The sequence below is a fragment of the Chiroxiphia lanceolata genome, chromosome 6, assembly GCF_009829145.1.
Source record: "Chiroxiphia lanceolata isolate bChiLan1 chromosome 6, bChiLan1.pri, whole genome shotgun sequence".
NCBI lineage: Eukaryota > Metazoa > Chordata > Aves > Passeriformes > Pipridae > Chiroxiphia > Chiroxiphia lanceolata.
Genome location: NC_045642.1, coordinates 63,222,702 through 63,240,185, shown reverse-complemented (window position 1 = coordinate 63,240,185; position 17,484 = coordinate 63,222,702). Strand labels below are relative to the sequence as shown.

At 52.0% G+C, this 17,484-nt stretch overlaps 2 protein-coding genes across 2 annotated transcripts in view; both read right to left on the bottom strand.

The window, feature by feature from the left end:
- LOC116788859 (maestro heat-like repeat-containing protein family member 6) overlaps nt 1-17,484 on the bottom strand; it is a 946,858-nt gene that overhangs the window by 291,192 nt on the left and 638,182 nt on the right. The window lies entirely within an intron of this gene.
- Nucleotides 1-17,484, bottom strand: part of NIN (ninein) — a 59,431-nt gene that overhangs the window by 26,275 nt on the left and 15,672 nt on the right. The window contains 8 exon segments of the mRNA XM_032692033.1: nt 511-685; nt 837-977; nt 2,366-2,502; nt 4,583-4,750; nt 5,680-5,826; nt 6,880-7,067; nt 8,336-8,375; nt 13,268-13,431. Coding sequence (XP_032547924.1) covers nt 511-685; nt 837-977; nt 2,366-2,502; nt 4,583-4,750; nt 5,680-5,826; nt 6,880-7,067; nt 8,336-8,375; nt 13,268-13,431 — 1,160 coding nt within the window.

Sequence of the window (17,484 nt, the reverse complement as noted above, 5' to 3'; positions counted from 1 at the left end):
AGTTACTCCCACTCAAGTTGGAGCATGACACTGTTCCAAGTTTCAGCCAAAGACAGGAATTATGAATCCACGTGCACACAACCCACTCCTGCCACAGCCAAGTGTGAACGCTGGACTTGTGATAAAGCATCAAAAGGCATAACAGCAAGATGTTTGGGGTTTGCTTTAGATGTTTGGGGGTTTTTTATTTATTTTTAAAGCAATATTTTAAGCATTGTTGAGGTGTTTTATCTCCTGGCTGGACAGAAAAAGATCCAGCAAGGCAGCTGTGCACACACGCGCTCTGCACTTGATGGCAGCAGAGATTTGAATTGCAGCCTTAGCAATCCAAGGAACAGCCCATAGAGGTGACCCAAAAACTGATTCTCATGGATACACATCCATCTGGCTGCTTAAACTACTTTTGGCCGGCTCCACACACACCATAACACACCCTCTCCACAAGCATCGCTCCCCGCTCAGCACATCCCTCCCTTTCGGGGGAAATCCCGACTCTTGAGTCCCTGTTACCTTCAGGGACAGGGCCAGGCGGTCCCGGATGTAATTCTCATCTGTTTTCAGCTTTTCAATCTCCTGCTCCAGCTCCAGCCTCTGCTTGTTCGCCTGCTGCAGGATTTGCTCCCTCTCTCTCCGGAGCTCGTTCTTCAGAGCCGCGATTCGCTCCTTGTACTCCTCGTCCAGCTTCCTACGGAGGCATCGGAGGCGAGAAGAGCTTGTTAAAAGGAGAAGGTGGCAAACACTGCAGGGAGTGAAGGCACTACCTGTGTCACCAGGTCCCTGTGATGCTGTGGCAGCGGTGCCAAGGAGGAGGGGAGGGCTGGTTTGGGACACCCCACCTGAGGTTGTACTCGTTCCGGCGCTCAATCGCGGCGTGGTGATCGTCCACTTCGGAGGCCATCAGGGATTTCAGCTTCTCGGCCTTCTCCAAGTCCGACCGCAGCTTCTCCTTCTCTCTGGCCACTTGGTCAAACCTCTCCCTAGGGGAAACAGAGCCATCCTGGGTTAGGTCACCCCTTCCTGCTCCCCCAAAGGGTTTTTTTTGGGGGGAGGAGAACAGCTCGGAAAGCTCCCCAAGGGTCTTATCAACCGCATCGAGTCACTAGATTTGAACTTGCACCCACAGATCCAGACATGTCTTAATATCCCCATAGGTCCTGAGACCTCAAGCTTCCCAAATTCATCAAATCCTGGATCCATTTGGGTTGGAAAGAACCTTAAAGATCATCCAGTCCCACCCCCTGCCATGGGCAGGGACATCTTCCACTAGCCCAGGTTGCTCCAAGCCCTGTCCAACCTGGCCTTGGACACTTCCAGGGACAGAGCAGCCACAGCTTCACTGGGCAACCTCTGCCAGAGGTTCCCCACCCTCACAGGGAAGAATTCCTTCCCAAAAACCAATCTAACCCCGTCCTATGTCAGTGGGAAGCCACTGCCTCTTGTCCTGTCCTTCCAGGCCCTTGTCCAAAGTCCCTCTCCAGCTCTCTCAGAGCCCCCTTAGACACTAGAAGGCATCTAAGGTCTCCCTGGAGCCTTCTCTTTTCCAGGCTGAACACCCCCAGCTCTTCCAGCCTGTCATATGAGTATGAATACCCTGAATATCTAAACTATTCAAAGATTTACAGTACAAACAAAACACCACAAACAACTGGAGCTCGGGTACGTGGCACATGGATGAAACAATCAAAACAGGAGTGAATCCACACAAAACTGAGGGTGCAGTGCTTAAAGCCAGGGTCTCCAAAGTGGGGTGGGCAAGAGGATCAATTGGTGTGTGAGAAGAAAGATTTGAGCTTCAGTAATATATATAAGTTATAAAATAATAAATATATATACAGGGAAATGTTTCCCATCTCCCACACTCTCTGAACAGAGAAACCTGCACGGCAGGTCCAGTACAAGGCCAAACTGTGTTGACTTTCAAATGAAAAAAGGGGGGTTGCACGGTGACTTCGTACTTCCCTCTCACGTCTATCACATGGCAAAAGCTCTGGGATGCAAGAAATCAGTTTGGATTAAAGGCACTGATAACAAACTGCACCAGCCTCCGTCCTAAGCTGTGCATTCCTTGGCCATCCATGACCAGCGGGGATAGCAGTGACCACTTCCAGACTGTTCCCAGACCAGGAACAACATCCTGCTTTCATTTTTTTTATTTTTCCACTATATGTTTTTGCAATCCTTGGGGTGAGTGTTCCGAAAAAAAAAAAAAAAAAAAAAAAAAAAAAGGAGACAGCTGGAAGTTTGGGAGCAACCTAAGAGAGAACTGAGCCTTCCAGTGCCACATCCACACCACCATTCCTCAGCTGCCCCTTCAGCTCCTGCTTGGCCCGACGGAGCAGCACATCCAGCGATCCCAGTGACTCACACGAGGTGCCTGATCTCCGTTTTGAAGCTCGCCAGGGCTGCCTGGTGGACCCCATTCTTGGTTATTAGGAGCTCATTCTCCAGGGCCAGCGTCAGCTCCGTCAAGTTCACCTTCCCATCCAAGCTGAAGTCCAGAGCCTGCAAAAACAACGCAGTCGTTAGAGCGGAACGAGCTCCCCCTGCCCCGCGGGAGCCTGGAGACGTTTGGACACGTGAAGTGACAGGATGAAACGAGGAGGTTCAGAAGAGATCTTTGCTCGCTAATTAATCTGTCACAAATGCCTCCGGGGCAATAAACCAGACATCTCTGCCACCTCCCCGCCTTCCAGAGCTGCTGCCAGCTGTGGAGATGGGGAAGTGTCCCGGCTGAGCTGCAAGGCCAACAGGAAATTAAGCCCAGGCCTGATGAAATGCACTAATTCTCTAGAGGATCTAATGACAGCAGCCTTCCTAAACAGCAACTGCTGCAACAAAGTGGTTGGAGATGCTGATGTTAAACAGAACCAGCCCCTGCAATAGAGGCAACACAAAACCAGGAAGGATTTGATGGCAAGGATCTCGCCTCTTAGAAAGCAAGTCATCAGCAACTGCTTGGAATTTTATAGAATCCCATAACTGTTTGGTTGGAAGGGGCCACCTTAAAGATGGTCTCATTTCAACCCCTCTGCAGAGCAGGGACACACCTTCCACTGGACCAGTTTGCTCCAAGCCCTGTCCAGCTCGCCCTTGAAGAAAGGCCTTTCCTTTTGTATTCAAAACTCACATGGACATGGCACTTGAGGACACATTTCAGTGGTGAAGTTGATGGCTGGACTCGATCTTAGAAGTCTTTTCCGACTTAAATGATTTCCTAATTCAATCTAACTCTGCAGGAGCACAGAGCAAAGTACTTGTGGTGGGGCTGAAATACTGCAGACACTGGAGAAACCACCCCAGTGGCACCAGGAACAAAGAAAGTTGCCAGAGGAAAGCAACATCAGAAGAGAAGGTAAAGGTGGACACACAGGTCTGGTCAAGATGGTCCCACGTTCTCAAACTGCCCTGTGCAAGCCCAGGCTACAAGTGGGTTTCTAAGCCTGAGCAATGATAGAGGCTATTACAACCTGAGTGTTCAATATCCACATGGACATGCAAAGTCAAGGGAATCAGAGGTTATTACAGCCTGGGTGTTCAATATCCACATGGACATGCAAAGTCAAGGGAATCAGAAGTTATTACAACCTGGGTGTTCAATATCCACATGGATATGCAAAGTCAAGGGAATCAGAGGTTATTACAGCCTGGGTGTTCAATATCCACATGGATATGCAAAGTCAAGGGAATCAGAGGTTATTACAGCCTGGGTGTTCAATATCCACATGGATATGCAAAGTCAAGGGAATCAGAGGTTATTACAGCCTGGGTGTTCAATATCCACATGGATATGCAAAGTCAAGGGAATCAGAGGTTATTACAGCCTGGGTGTTCAATATCCACATGGATATGCAAAATCAAGGGAATCACAGAGTCAGCATTGCTGGGAACCCAGTGAGGGTCTCAAAACAGAGACCACCATGTGAAATTATCCTCTTCCATCCACAGCTTCTAGTGAGATGGACGGGGATGGGGTTTATTCAGGCATCTGATTTGCACCCCCATCACCCTTTTACTCCCCCTGACAGAACACTAAGGACTGGGCAGGGTTTCAAGTGCTGTCCTCCACCTCAGCACCAGCAATAATTCAGGTCATGCCAGTGCTGAGAGGTGCAGCTATTCAGGGAGGGGAAGGAATTAAATTGCTTTCTAACAAATATAGATGACCCCTTTGAGCTAAGCTGGAAATCACATTGTATTTTTATCATTAGCTTCCATCTCTGTGGGATGCACCATAAAGGAAATTATTGGAAATTTCACAGAACTGTCATCACTAGCACTGAGAATTTTTATAGGATCATAGAATGGTTTGGGTTGGAAGAAGCCTTAATAATCATTCCCTTCCACCCCCTGCCATGGGCAGGGACACCTTCCACTAGCCCAGGTTGCTCCAAGCCCCGTCCAACCTGGCCTTGAACACTTCCAGGGATGGGGCAGCTCCTCTGGGAAGTTTTAAAACAGAAAAAACCCAGAGATTTTAGAAGGGGAAAAAAATAATTCAGTTACAATCCAGCATCCAACACTGGGGGGGGGGGAAAAAAACAACAAAAACACATCCAAGGGGTGGGACAGAGCTGGTGGTTACCTTCAGGATCTCCTGGCTGTTCTCTATGCCCTCCTGGTGCCAGCAGTCGAGGACACCCTCCACGCAGCCGTACCCCATCCCGTCATCCAGGCTGGAGAAGAGGGAGAAGCCGATGGTGCTGGGCATGGCCGAGGGGGTGGTCGTGCGCCGCCCGCTCTCATCGAAGGACTGCCGGGAGAGGGTGAGGGTGTGACAGGGCACGGGCAGCGCCAGGCATCTGGCCACCCCGTGCCCCACAGAGGCTTACAAATGTAATTTCCCTGCTCCAGAGATTATGGATTAAGGCCTGCTGCTCCTCACTGCCAAGCAAACGCCCAGCGGGAGCGCTCCCGCTGACCTCACGGCGCCGCGGCGCAACCAGGCACCGGGCATTTAAACTAAATCTGAGGAGGGGCAGTTTCACAGCTGTCCCCAGTGCTCCAGAAGTGTTTTTCCACTGCTCATTTTCAGCTTTGAGCGTCACCTCCCCTAAAAAGGCTGCAGGGAGCACATGCAGAGGTGCTTTGGGTACAGCCCTCAGCTTCCAGGCAAAGACAAGGAGTAGATTTCAAACTCTCTCCGAAAACAAGTAATAATTGGAGAAGAGACCTCCACAGCCCCCAGCCTACCCCAGGTATCACTTTCCCCTGCACCCAGTTTATACTGGATGCTCCATCCCTGGAAGTGTCCAAGGCCAGGTTAGATGGAGCTTGGAGCAACCTGGGCTAGTGGGAGTTGTCCCTGCCCATAGCAGGGGGGTGGAACAAGATGGTTTTTAAGGTCTCTTCCAACCCAAACCATTCTGGGATTCTATAACTCTACAGCATTTACTTACTGCACTTCACAGGTTGCCAGAGCCACCTCCCCTTTAACATGAGGGTGTTTACTGCTTTATGTCCCCCAACCCTCCCAAAGAAGCTTTTTCTGAGAGAGAGAGAACTTGAAATCTGCTTTTGAAGCAGCTCCCTGTCACCACCTCCTGCCTCCACGGGGCAGGGGGAACCTCACAGCTGCCCCTCCAGGGACAGATGGTGAGCGAGAGGAGGAGACAGGCTAAGTGGGATTTGCTCAGGACTTCTCCCCCTCCTTTTCCCCCAGGATCCACCTCAGTTTCTCACCTGCATGGAGAGGTGCCGTTTCAGCTGTCGGTACGGAGTAGACGCCGAGGGTGTCAGTGACTTCCCATTTTTAATCAGGCCATAAAAGAAGTCCTCTACACTCATGGTCCCATCTTGCTCCAGGTTGTGGAGCACCTCTTCGAGCACCTGCAAGGAGACAGAAATCACATCTATCACCAAACCACCACGGTGACAATCTGGCACAGAGGAAACATCCTATTCCCAAGGCTCTAAAAAGAGCAAAGCAAGAGTTCTCAGGTACCACATCAGCCTAATGCTGGTACAGCAACCTCCACATGGAAAACTGCAGACACAGACACCACGAAAAAAAGCTTGATGACCATCTTGGAGCCTCTATTTAATGAGGCAGCATGAAAAAAAGCCTCATTTCATTCTGCTCCCTAGACAGGGTGACCTCAGGAATTCAGCACAACGCACTGAGAGATGCCAAACCCTCAGTGGCTTGAAGTGACCAGGCAAAAAAACCACAGTAAGACACTGCAAGGTTATAATAAATTTGTTTTATGCTTCAGGGTGTGCTGCTTTCTGAAGAGCAGGATCAGAGATGTTCAGATTAGTCCCTCACTATTTCTTTGCCCACAGTTTATCTTTTCCATTGTCTGCCTTAATACCCTGAAAACATTTCATTGCAGATACTGCAAAGGAATACCTGCCCAGACTCATGTTTTATGGAGGGAATTATTACAAGCCATGTTGTTTTAAGATGCAAAAAGTCCGACTTTTCTAATAAAAAAGAAATCCTAAGTTGACAAGAGACTTTCTTTGCTGAAGAATTCATTTTCTCATGGACTCTTGCAGCAGGACAGAAATAGCCCAGAGGCCTCCACAAAGTCAAAAGCAACCACCTATGAATATTTAACCCATATTTACTGTCTAGCTAGAAGATTTCTGGGATTAAGGAGACATGCTTGGAATCCAGGAAATGTTTTTAAATTCCAGTTTCTTCTGCAATTGCATGAGAAGACACGCACACGATGGTGCGAGGCTGGCAGTTGCCTCCTCCTAGAGCAGCCACCCACATCTGATGGTATGACACCAAAAATATTGCTGGAAAAATCAGGAGCTAGAGCTGGAAACTCCTTTCTAAGTAGCAACCTGTTCACCAGGACAGACCTGGGGGAGTCACACTAAATCCCAGGCCACAGGCAGTGGTGTGAAGGTCTGTACGTGGTCACTCACCTCCCCGGCCACCGTGTGCAACCCGTACTGCTCACAGATGGAAACCAGTTTCTTCCTGTTCAGGTGGCCATCCCTAGTGATCCCCAGGTGCTCACAGACCTCCTGCAGCTTCTCCTCTATCCAGTCTGGGCTGGGGGAGGTGCCAGGGGAGGCGTTCAGGTCGTCTGGGTTCCAGAAGCGCAGTTGTCCTGGAAATGGGAAATTGCTCTGCTTTTTGGGGCAGCCACCAGAAGACCTGGGGGGTCTGCACCTCACAGGGGACCTGCTGCTGCGGTGGGCAGAGCTCCTTTCTGGCTCATCCTATCCCATGGGATCATTTGCCTGAGCTCATCTTGCTCAGAGCACACCTGGCATTCTGGGGTATGGATACTGGTCCCAGCAGTATCTGACTCCACCAGAAGGTTCTGCTCAGCATTCAACTCGCAGGTGCCACCACAGGGGAGGGAACCTCATGGAATTGTTGAGGTTGGAAAAGATCTCTCAGATCATCAAGTTCAACTGTTCCCCCAGCACTGCCAAGGCCACCATTAACCCATGTCCCTGAGTGCCACGCCCACACATTTTAATTCCCCCCAGGGATGGGGACTCCACCACTGCCCTGGGCAGCTCTGCCAGTGCCTGACCAGGTTCAGGGTGACCTACAGCCGGGATGGTGGCCAGGAGGATCTTTGGGAATGTGGCTGAGTCCAATGGTCAATGTGGGTTGCCAGCCAGGGGAAAGGCAGCTCTCTATCCAGGCAAAGATGGAGAAGGGACCCCTCCTCTCCTGGGCAGTTAGGGGATCAAGGGAGCTGCAAGGCCACCTCCTGGGGCTAGAAAAGCAGCTTTAGGAATAAAAAACATGGTCTCTTTGGATAGGGTAGGAGTTAGAGAGCAGCTGAAATGCAGAAGAGGTGTTGAAGCAATTAAAAGGAAGAAGGTTTTTACAACGAGGATGGTAAAACACTGGCACAGAGAGGTGGTAGCTCTTCCCTGGAAGTTGTTCAAGGCCAGGCTGGCCAGGGATTGGAGCAACCTGGGATAGTGGAAGGTGTCCCTGCCCACAGCAGAGGGTGGAACCAGATGTCTTTAAGATCCCTTCCAAACCAAACTTTACGATTTCACGATTCTATGACAACTGGGGAACCTTTAACAACTGGTTCCTGCTGACACCTAGTGCCCGCCGAGCTCCATTACAGCCAGCACCCCCCAGGGCAGGAATGGGGACCAGGACAGGGGTGCTGAGCTCAGGGACACCAGGATGAAGGCGGCAGAGAGGTGAAGGCACAGGTCGTGCCCTCTGAGGCCCCCTGCTTTAGCTTTCATCCCCAGGTGCACCTCCCTGAGCTCTGCACCAGCCAGGCTGGGATGCTCCACACACCCAGCTGGCCCGAGACCCTCTCCATGTGCTCCTCTGATTCATCTTCAAAGCTGTCAGGAGAACAAGCCACATCCAAGTGCTGCTCTTTGCTCTTACCCTCGGCCTCGTACTCCTCGCTGTCTCGCGTCTTCCAGCGCTGGGGAGAAAACAAAAGGTTCCTGAGTTATTACTATTGCAAGACATCACCCCTAGGAAAAGAGACTCCGAGATCAGCACTGAAGGAGCTGCAGGGCTCCAGCAACGCCGCCGGGCTTTCATCTCCCAGCTCCCTGCGGGCTGGGCTGGCAATCCACAGCTCTTTGATCCTGCCTTGTTCTCCGGCGGGGAGAAACTACGGCTGCAGCAAGAGACACCCAAAGCCCCGCAAAATGACCCAGGAGAGGTGACAGATCAGAGCCTGGCAGGGTGATGGGAGAGAGGGAGGGGTTCGCCCTCCAAGCAAATCGTGCTGCTTGTCTTAGAGGTGTTGATAGTCGAGGTGATGGGATGCAGGAAAAGATCACAGAGCTGCTAGCTGGGTTATCCTCTCCTTCCAGCACTCTGGTTTTCCCTGTTTTGGCCCACATTTAGCCAAGCCCACTCCAAACCTCCTCCACTAACTGCAGCTCTATAAGACAGACCCATGCTGTCAACGAGCTCGAGGAAAAAACCAAAAAACCACTCTTTGCTGGTCTTAAGCCCTCTGGAAACACCCTCATTCCCTCTGGAAACACCCCATCAGCTCAGGCACTGGGAGCAGGGCAGAAGTACAGGATTTAAGATGATTCCCTCATGTACTACACGTTGTCTCATCCCTACCACCCTTGTACCAGCCAAGGGTATTTACTCCCACGCCACACGAACTCCTGGTTTAGCAGCGGCCTCGGCAGATGTTGCTTCTCCACCGCTACAACAAGTGGATACTTCTGCCCGCACGTGACTGATGGATTTGGAGGCAAAGTCACCCAGGACATAAAGAGGCTCTAAATCATCACAGGAAAAGTTCAATACGTCTCATTCAGATTACAGCTAAAAGCCATTAATCTACAACGTTGCCATGGAAACTGGATTAGGTCACTGGACTTTTTTTAGCTCTGCTGCTTGTTCCCGTTTCAGCTGCCGGACCAGGCAAGGGCCGTTCGCTGCCACAGCACCACAATGTCCCATCAGAGACAAAAAGCAGGAGCTGAGGCAGTAGGTACCATCAAATCCCACCCCTGGAAGCGTTCCAGGCCAGGTCGGACAGGGTTTGGAGCAACCTGGGCTAGTGGAAGGTGTCCCTGTCCATGGCAGGAGGGTGGAAATGGATGAGCGTTAAGGTCCCTTCCAATCCAAGACATTCCATGATTTTATGTAATTACCATCTGCAAAGACAGAAAACAGCCTAAAACCTGCACGAGCTGACACCATCCCAGCCCTTAAGTGCCTGTACATGTGCAACAGCCAACACTGTGTGGAGAGGGGGTCTCTGAGTGCCACCCTGCAGCAACTTGTCCTTGTGGTGGTGGGGAAACTGAGGGGAACCTGGTAGTGATGCTCAGAAGGCAGATCTTCTGTGTCCAAGTCTTTCTGCACAAGCAACATATTTATATATATATCAATCTTCGTTCGCGAAGCCCAGCCATGATATTTCATAGCACCAGACCCTTTCACTTCAAGGGTGCCTCAAAACCAAGAATCCCAAACCGGAAAAGCTGCAGCACTTCCACCCCTGGAAGCATTTATGGACATGAACATTATGGACATGAGGCTGTGTTGCAGCCTCATCAGGTTGTTGGTGTTTACGGGGTTGTTGTGTGTTGTGGGTTCGTAGAATCCCAGAATGGTTTGGGTTGGAAGGGGCTTGGAGCAACCTGGGCTAGTGGAAGGTGTCCCCGCCCACATCACAGGTTTGGGAACAAGATGATCTTTAAGATCCCTTCCAACCCAAACCGTTCTGGGATTCTACGAACCCACGACACACAACAACCCCATAAACACCAACAACCCGACGAGGCTGCAACACAGGAGGGGGTGGGAGGCTGTGGGCTGGCAACCCCCCCCAACAGCAACCCCGGGGTGCTCGTGTGACCTCCCTGCCCGTGCCGGGGAGGGCTCGGGGGTCCCTTTGTGTGACGGGGGCTCGGGGTCGGCCACCGTCGGTGGGAGCACAAAGAGGGAGTGGAGGGGACGGAACATCCCGATGTCAGGCCCGGCATTGTTCCCCCAGCCCCAGCAGTGCTACAGCTGGCCACGGGTCACACCCAGCAGCCGCCGGGATCCCAGGAATGCGTTATTATTTGGGAGGCGCGTGCTCGGCCGGGCCGAGGAGCAGATGGCCACGGCTTTCAGTGCATCTGCAGCCTGTGCCGTTTGCTCGCCGTGGCCTCTCCCCAGAATAAGGCAGCAGCCACCTCTTCTCCCCCCCTTGCCATCTGCTCCAGCCAGACAGACCTTTGTTCTCCCCCAGAATATATTGCTAATTAAAATGATGATCAGGAGCGCACGCCGAGCCCGCTCTGCTTCGCGTGGCGCAAGGTGAGCCAGAGCCCCAGCGCTGGCAAATCCCACCTTTCCCAGACCCAGAGATCAGCTCCCTGGGCTGAGCAGCTGCAGCAGAGACCCCAAAAAGCTGTCAAATCTCCACACCCCACTTTGCCACATGCCTCCAGCTCCAAAGCACCGGAGTCACATCAATTAACGCATTTTTGTGGGAAGCAGGCACTATCCTGAGGTGTTATCCACAAACCCTGGCTGTACAGGACAGTCCCACTTTGGGAGCCTCACATCAAGGACCCAAAGGCAAGGAGTTTCAACCTGAGCCTCCCAGAAGGTTTTGCTCCAAGGCCACGCCATGCCAGAAGCAACTCTTGCAGAAGCAAACACACAGAAAATGGGAGAGAGTGGCTCCGGGAGGCACTGAAAGGACAGACCTGGGATGGGACAGCAGTTTCTACAACCTGAAGGCCAGGCTGGACAGGGCTTGGAGCAACCTGATCCAGTGGAAGGTGCCCCTGCCCATGGCAGGGGGTGGAACAAGATGGACTTTAAGGTCCCTTCCAACCCAAAACATTTCAGGATTCTATGAACCTGGAAGTAGGAGGGACCTTCCCCAGAGCAGAGCCAACAGCTGGGGAAGGGGAGGTGACAGATGCTCTACGGTGAGGTTTGGAAGTCAGCACAGCCAGCATCCATGGGGACAAACTCCTGCAGGTCAGAGGGACCCTCAGGATCCCACCACCACACCCCACTCACAGCGGGATCAACACCAAACCCAGACCCAGCTGCTCGTTACTTTATCCAACAGCACCTGAAAAACCACCGGGGGTGGAGGTCACGGAGCCTCCCTGGGCAGCTGATCCCATGCACAGACCAAGCCCTCCAGCCTCTCCCCTCGTGTTTACAGCCACGAGGAGGGGAGGGAAGGGAAGGAAGGAAGGAAGGAGGGAAGGAATCCTCTCAGATAGAGCCTGAGCCCTTTTAATTGGCATCGCTTGAGAGCAAGCGCCAATTAAGCCACCCTGTCCCAGTTCTCAGGCCACAAACAGCCCGAGCCGGAGCCAGGCTTGCGGAACACCAGCGATGTTTGTACACACAACAGCAGAAAACTGGGAAAAGGCTGGTGGCTGTGCCAGGTCCCAGGGAGTCAACGCATCAGGAGTCTCCAACGCTTCCCTAGGACCCCTCAACACCTCCCAGCAACTCATTTCCCTGCATACCAAGAGGATCTGCTTTAGAAGTGAGATAGCAATGCTGACAGAGTAGGGATTTTAGCCAGTCTTTTGCTTAATTTGCAAGAGAATTAACCATGCCATCACCCTAAAAGGTGCAACAAGCATTCCCAGCAGGAGACTGATCCACCCCCTGGTTACAGTACCAGCTGGGTTAATTAACTGACCTTGTTAATAAACTACCCTTTTACACCTCCGTGACAGCTAAAACCGAGGAGTAAGATTAGAGTAGCCTCTTCCATCAAGGGCATGGCTTCCCTAGGGGGTGTGGGCGGATTAACACCGATTCCAAGGTCAGGGCAGCCCATGTGGGCAGCACCAGGAGATGGATGAGGATCCCTGTGGCGGTGAGCAAAGGTCACTGAGAGCAGGGAAAAGAAGCTGGGTCTGATGGAAAAGCTTTTCTTTGAGGTATTTTTTTTTTTTTTTTTTTAATTTTTAAGCTCAGCTGCATGGGAACAACACTGAAAACCTGGAAATTTCTCCCTTGCTTTCCCATGCAGGGTTGGTGGCTGCAGAGCACCCCCCATCTCACCAGTCAAGCCAAGAGATAGAGGAGGGGAGAACGCAGCAGTGCTTCTTCCCACTGGAAAACTCCCACCCTGTGCTCCTGAATCAACAATACTTGGCAACCCAGGGCAGGCTGGAAGCAGCCCAGCTCCGGGGAAATGCCGCTGTGGCCGTACTCTAACACACACCAATCCCAACCACTCGGCTCCTCTGGCTTTTCTCTCTGGGGAAGCAAGAGATTTCAGGATTGAAAGCGCTGGCACAAAGACAGACACAAATTTTAAGTCACAAATAACACAGGAATAACAAAAAAAAAAAAAAAAAAATCAATCTGGATTTTTGAGCAAGTCCAAGTCCTGAGAGCTCCTGGCTGCGGAGCTCTGCCACCCACCACCCCCTTCCCCCCATTCCCTCTGCCAGAGACCTCCAGAGCCACGGGTGGATTTTGGCAGCTGAGCTAATGGATGCGGACGTGCTCCGTGTGCTCCCAGCCCACACTTCGTTAGCCACGGAGGCAGCGGGACAGCCCTTCCCTAATTGCCGGCCCGCTCGGGAGCCAGGAGAGCGGCGAGGCCAGCGGTGCCGGCACATGGAGCACGTCACCACCAGCACCCGGAGCACATCACCCCTGGCTCCTTCCCGACTTCCCACGGCAGCCATGCGGATGGGAATCTGGGGCTGGAGCAAGAGAGGTGCTGCCTGGCATGGCCGATCGATGCCTTTGCTGGGAAGGCTCCAAGGACACCCCGAACCCCCTTTGGATGTGGGGAGCGGCGATGCCTGAGGGTGACAAGCCCACTCCCAACGCTCATCCCGCTTCCCTGCTCACCTGCTCACTGGAGGGGATGTGTGTGGGATGTGCCTCCTCGCTCAGAGGCTCAATGACCGTCACCTCGGCAAAGTCCTCCACGGACTCCTGGAACTCCGGCAGGGAACGCCGGCCGTAGCGTTTGCCACCTTTGATGTACTTGGGCTGTGCTTCCGGGGAGGAATCTGCGAAATTCAAGCACACCACACATGGATAACGTGATTTTTTTTTCTCAGATCAAGCTCCCAGGGCTGGTTTGGTCGGAATTGCCACCACCATTCCCACTGGGCAAGCACCAACGGCTGCACATTCCCAGGACCACTGCCCTCAGCGTGGTGTTGGGCCTGACGGGTTTGGAAAAAAGCTGTCACTAAGTGGAATCTTCCTCTTCCTCACCCTTCCCCAATTCCCAGATCAAGTTAACAGGATGGGGGGAAACACTCCCTCAACCTTGCCAAGAGCCTCGGATGGAAAGTCCATTAGGCCTCTCCTCCTTGCACTAATCTCCATTAGCAGCGCCGGGCAGGTTTAATTAGGGCCAGCGTTGCACTTAGGCAGCTCAAGTCTCCAGATCCCTCAGACACCTGGGCGGCCGCCGCCGCCGCCGCTTTCCGTGGATTTAAATTTCAGCCCCATTAAAAGTGTAAGGACAAACTGGCCAGTGGAAAAAAAAAAAAAAAAAAAATTGGGCAAGTTTGGAGGCGAACGTCTCTCTCAGGGGCCGACACAAGCAGCCGATCCCGGCGACGGCGGGGCAGGTCCCAGCCTGTGCTGAGCAGCCAGTGCCAACTGCGGGATCTAAATAACCCCTTGGAGTCCTCGTCTAATTACAGGGGCTCCAACACTCCCCGGCTCCAGCTTCCCGCAGCAAGCTCCTGCCCTTCGGGGACCGAATTATCCGGGAGCGCTCGCAGACAAGGATCAAAACAAAAAAAAAATAAATAAGCACGTTTTTGGGCTGTTTTCAGTGCGAATCACCCGACGTCTGGAGCAGGGGGCAAATTAAACAGAGGACCAAATTAGCCAGGGATTCAATTAGGGGAAGGCTCTGTGCCACGCTTTGTTTCAGTGTTTGCTAACCTGACTGTCGAAACCCCCCCAGGACTCCATCATCTTTTATTTTCTGCCACTTGCGGTGGCAAGAGCAGTAGCTTTTGAAAATTTTATTTGCAGAGGGCTCTGATATAAAATAAATGCAAGGCTGCAATACTAATAAGGCTCAGGGAAGCGGGTCCATCACTGACAAAGGATACGCGGGAAGCAGCAGGTCTCTAAAACCCCCCTACCCCAAATGCCTCCTCGGATAATATTCCTTTAGATATGGAAGAAAAGGCTTCAAGCTTGTTAGAGAGGGAAAAAAAAAATATTCCACAACTTAGCTATGCAATGAATTATAAAATACACAGGACGAGGAGCGCTTTGATTCCTGAAGCCTTGCACTCCATCCAGCCGTGGTGCAGCTCTAGGGAACAAACCCGGTGCCCGTGTTTGAACAAGGCCATCTTAACAAGATTTGCTGCAGCTGGGACTCAGCACATGAAAGTTGGGAGATGGAGGGAGCCGATAGAAAAATCTCGAGGAGACAGGCTGATTGAGTAAGAGCCCCAGAACAAAAGCAAACCTTATCACTCCTATTAAAGCCTGCCTGGTGGTGAACAATCTCCATCCAGCAGCTCTCTCTGAAATGCTAATATTTGTGGCGACTCATTCACCCTGTTATTTTCTCCCTCCCTCACAAGAGGGCTGGGGGCTTTGTTTTTTTTTTCAGGAATCATTTTTTATTCCTGAGACAGGGATGTACCTCCATGCCCATCTGTCTTTGGAAAGATGGGGGGGGGCAAGGGGGGGAAGAAGCTGTAATTTAGCAACAGTGAAGCTAAAGCTAAATTTCCTTCTGGGTTTCCCAAAGAATCCTGTTTCCAACCCTGCCACACTGACAGTGTGTTTAACCACTGCTGCAGCTGGAAGTCCAGCTGTATGTGGTCTAGTGGAAGGTGTCCCTGTCCATGGAAGGGATTGGAACAAGATGGACTTCAAGGTCCCTTCCAACCCAAGCCATTCCATGATTCTATGAAACACAAGTGCCTTCACACTGAGCTCCCTGTAAGCACAGGAATGGGAACAATGGGAGTGTCTCCCCACTTCTGTGTTTGAAGCATTTGGAAGCTGGCAGCTGATTTCTCTCTCCTGTTTGCTCTGAGCACCCTGGGTGAGCTTGTTTTCCCTTTGTAATTAAAAAACTGTGAAGCCTGAGAACATCCCCAGGAGGGAAAGGTGACCCTTCATAGCTTGAGAGCAGAACGTTTGTTCCTGCTTTGCTCTGACTTTCAAAACTGGCTGTGCCTGAGGAGATCCCAGCTCAGGCATCCTGAAATCCCATAAGCTCAGGCTCCCTGAAATCCTGTCTCCAGAGCCAGGGTGTTTTTGTTAGCACTGGGCTGTAGCTCTTCCCCTACCCTGTGCCACACTGGTATAAGGGACCACATCCTGCAGCCCCATCCCTAGAAGCACGAATCCATCCCCTTTCCAGAAAGCCTCATGCACCATCATCTCTCAACCATGGATACCTTCCACACCTGCAGCATCCTCTAAGCCTCTCCATCTCCTGCCTTCCCAACCCAAACTCCCAGCACAGCAGTCATGCCCCTTGATGCTCCCATTATTCCCAATATTTAGGGAATGCCGAGTGCACACACCAGCAAAAAGCAGCCACCCGTGCTCCCTGAATGCAGGAAGTTCAGTGATGAGCTGAACAATTTCTCATTCCCAGCCAAAACTGATGAGGAAGGATTACAGAATTATTAAAGTCAGAGAAGATGTCCAAGATCATCAAGTCCAGCCTTAGATGGGAAGAGCTGCTCAATCCACACCTGCTTTCAAAGGCAAAGGAGGAACAGGAGGGAGATGTCAAAAATCAAGGCTTTCAGTGAGGCAGGTGCCCTGTGTGCTATTTATCCCCAAAATATAAAATATCTCCCTGTACTGAACAGAGGGGAGGATGCTCGTGTCCAGGCACCCACTTCTCCCACCAGCAGCAAGGCAAGATGCTGCAGCTCACAGACTCCCATTACTTGTGTGGCTGACAAGGCACCAAGAAACGGGGGAAAAAAGAGAAAAACAAAATAGGTTGAGCCCTCCCTGCCTCCCACAGCCCTCAGCAACACTCAGGCTTAGCAAAACACACACTCTAGAAACGGTGCCTAATTAAACACTGAGGTCTGATCTGCCCCCCTGAACTGCCCCCAGGCTGGGGACAAGAGTGGGAGGCTGAGAGAACAAGCCTCTCACCTTCCTGCCCGTTGCCCAGAGGGTTTGTGGCCCCCAAAGTGCCCCCTGAAAAAGAAAAAAAAACAACAAACAACCCACTTTAAGTCTACATTTCACAAGACCTCCCTGATTTAAGCACTGCAGACAGAAACCATCGATTCCCTTTCTCACTCTCCCTCCCACCCACCCACCCCCCGTCCATCTCGGCAGTGAAACGTCTCCATGGCTGGAGATTTACACTTGATTTTCTGCCTTTCTGCGCCAGATAAGTCATTTCAAAATCCTGCTCTGCCCTCAGATGCTTGGGGAGGATGGAGGAGGGGGGGGCTCCCCTTTCCTGGGCCCAGCATCAAAGCCCTGGAGTGCAGACAAAAGGGGGTTTAGAGCAGGAAGACCCTTGTCCCGCAATCCCGGCGTTCAGAGGTGAAATTAATTTCTCTGCCGCTTAAGATTTGGAAGGCAGGGATGCTCCAACTGCTGGGTAAAGCACATGGCAGCTGGGATCTGCTAAATCCTAATCCCCCGAGGCACCAGGTATGCCTGAACTCCTCCAAGTCCCTGTTCCATAATTCAGGCTCAGCCAGTGGAGGTGGAGAGGAGCGATGGCTGGGTCACCACGACCCCAAAAAAATCAACGCGTTTCCACCCAAAGATTTTGTCTGTGCATAAACCACCCCCCTGTCTGGACAGCAGCACTGGTCTTATCCCTGTGTTGCAGTCACCTGAACAACCTTCCCCCACGGATGCCCCTCCAAGGGCATCACCCCCACCAGGGGATGCCCCTCCTTTTTGGGAGGGCACTTCTGTTGTCTCCACCAGGAAAGACAAAAACCCGACGACCCCCGGTGACCGCGGGGCCGATGGCGTCAAACTGCTCTTTAATTTCTCCTGGGTGTTCCCATAATCCTGCACTCCACCCCCGGTAATCCCTCCCTATCTGAGCTTCCACGCACTTTTTATTTGCTATAATG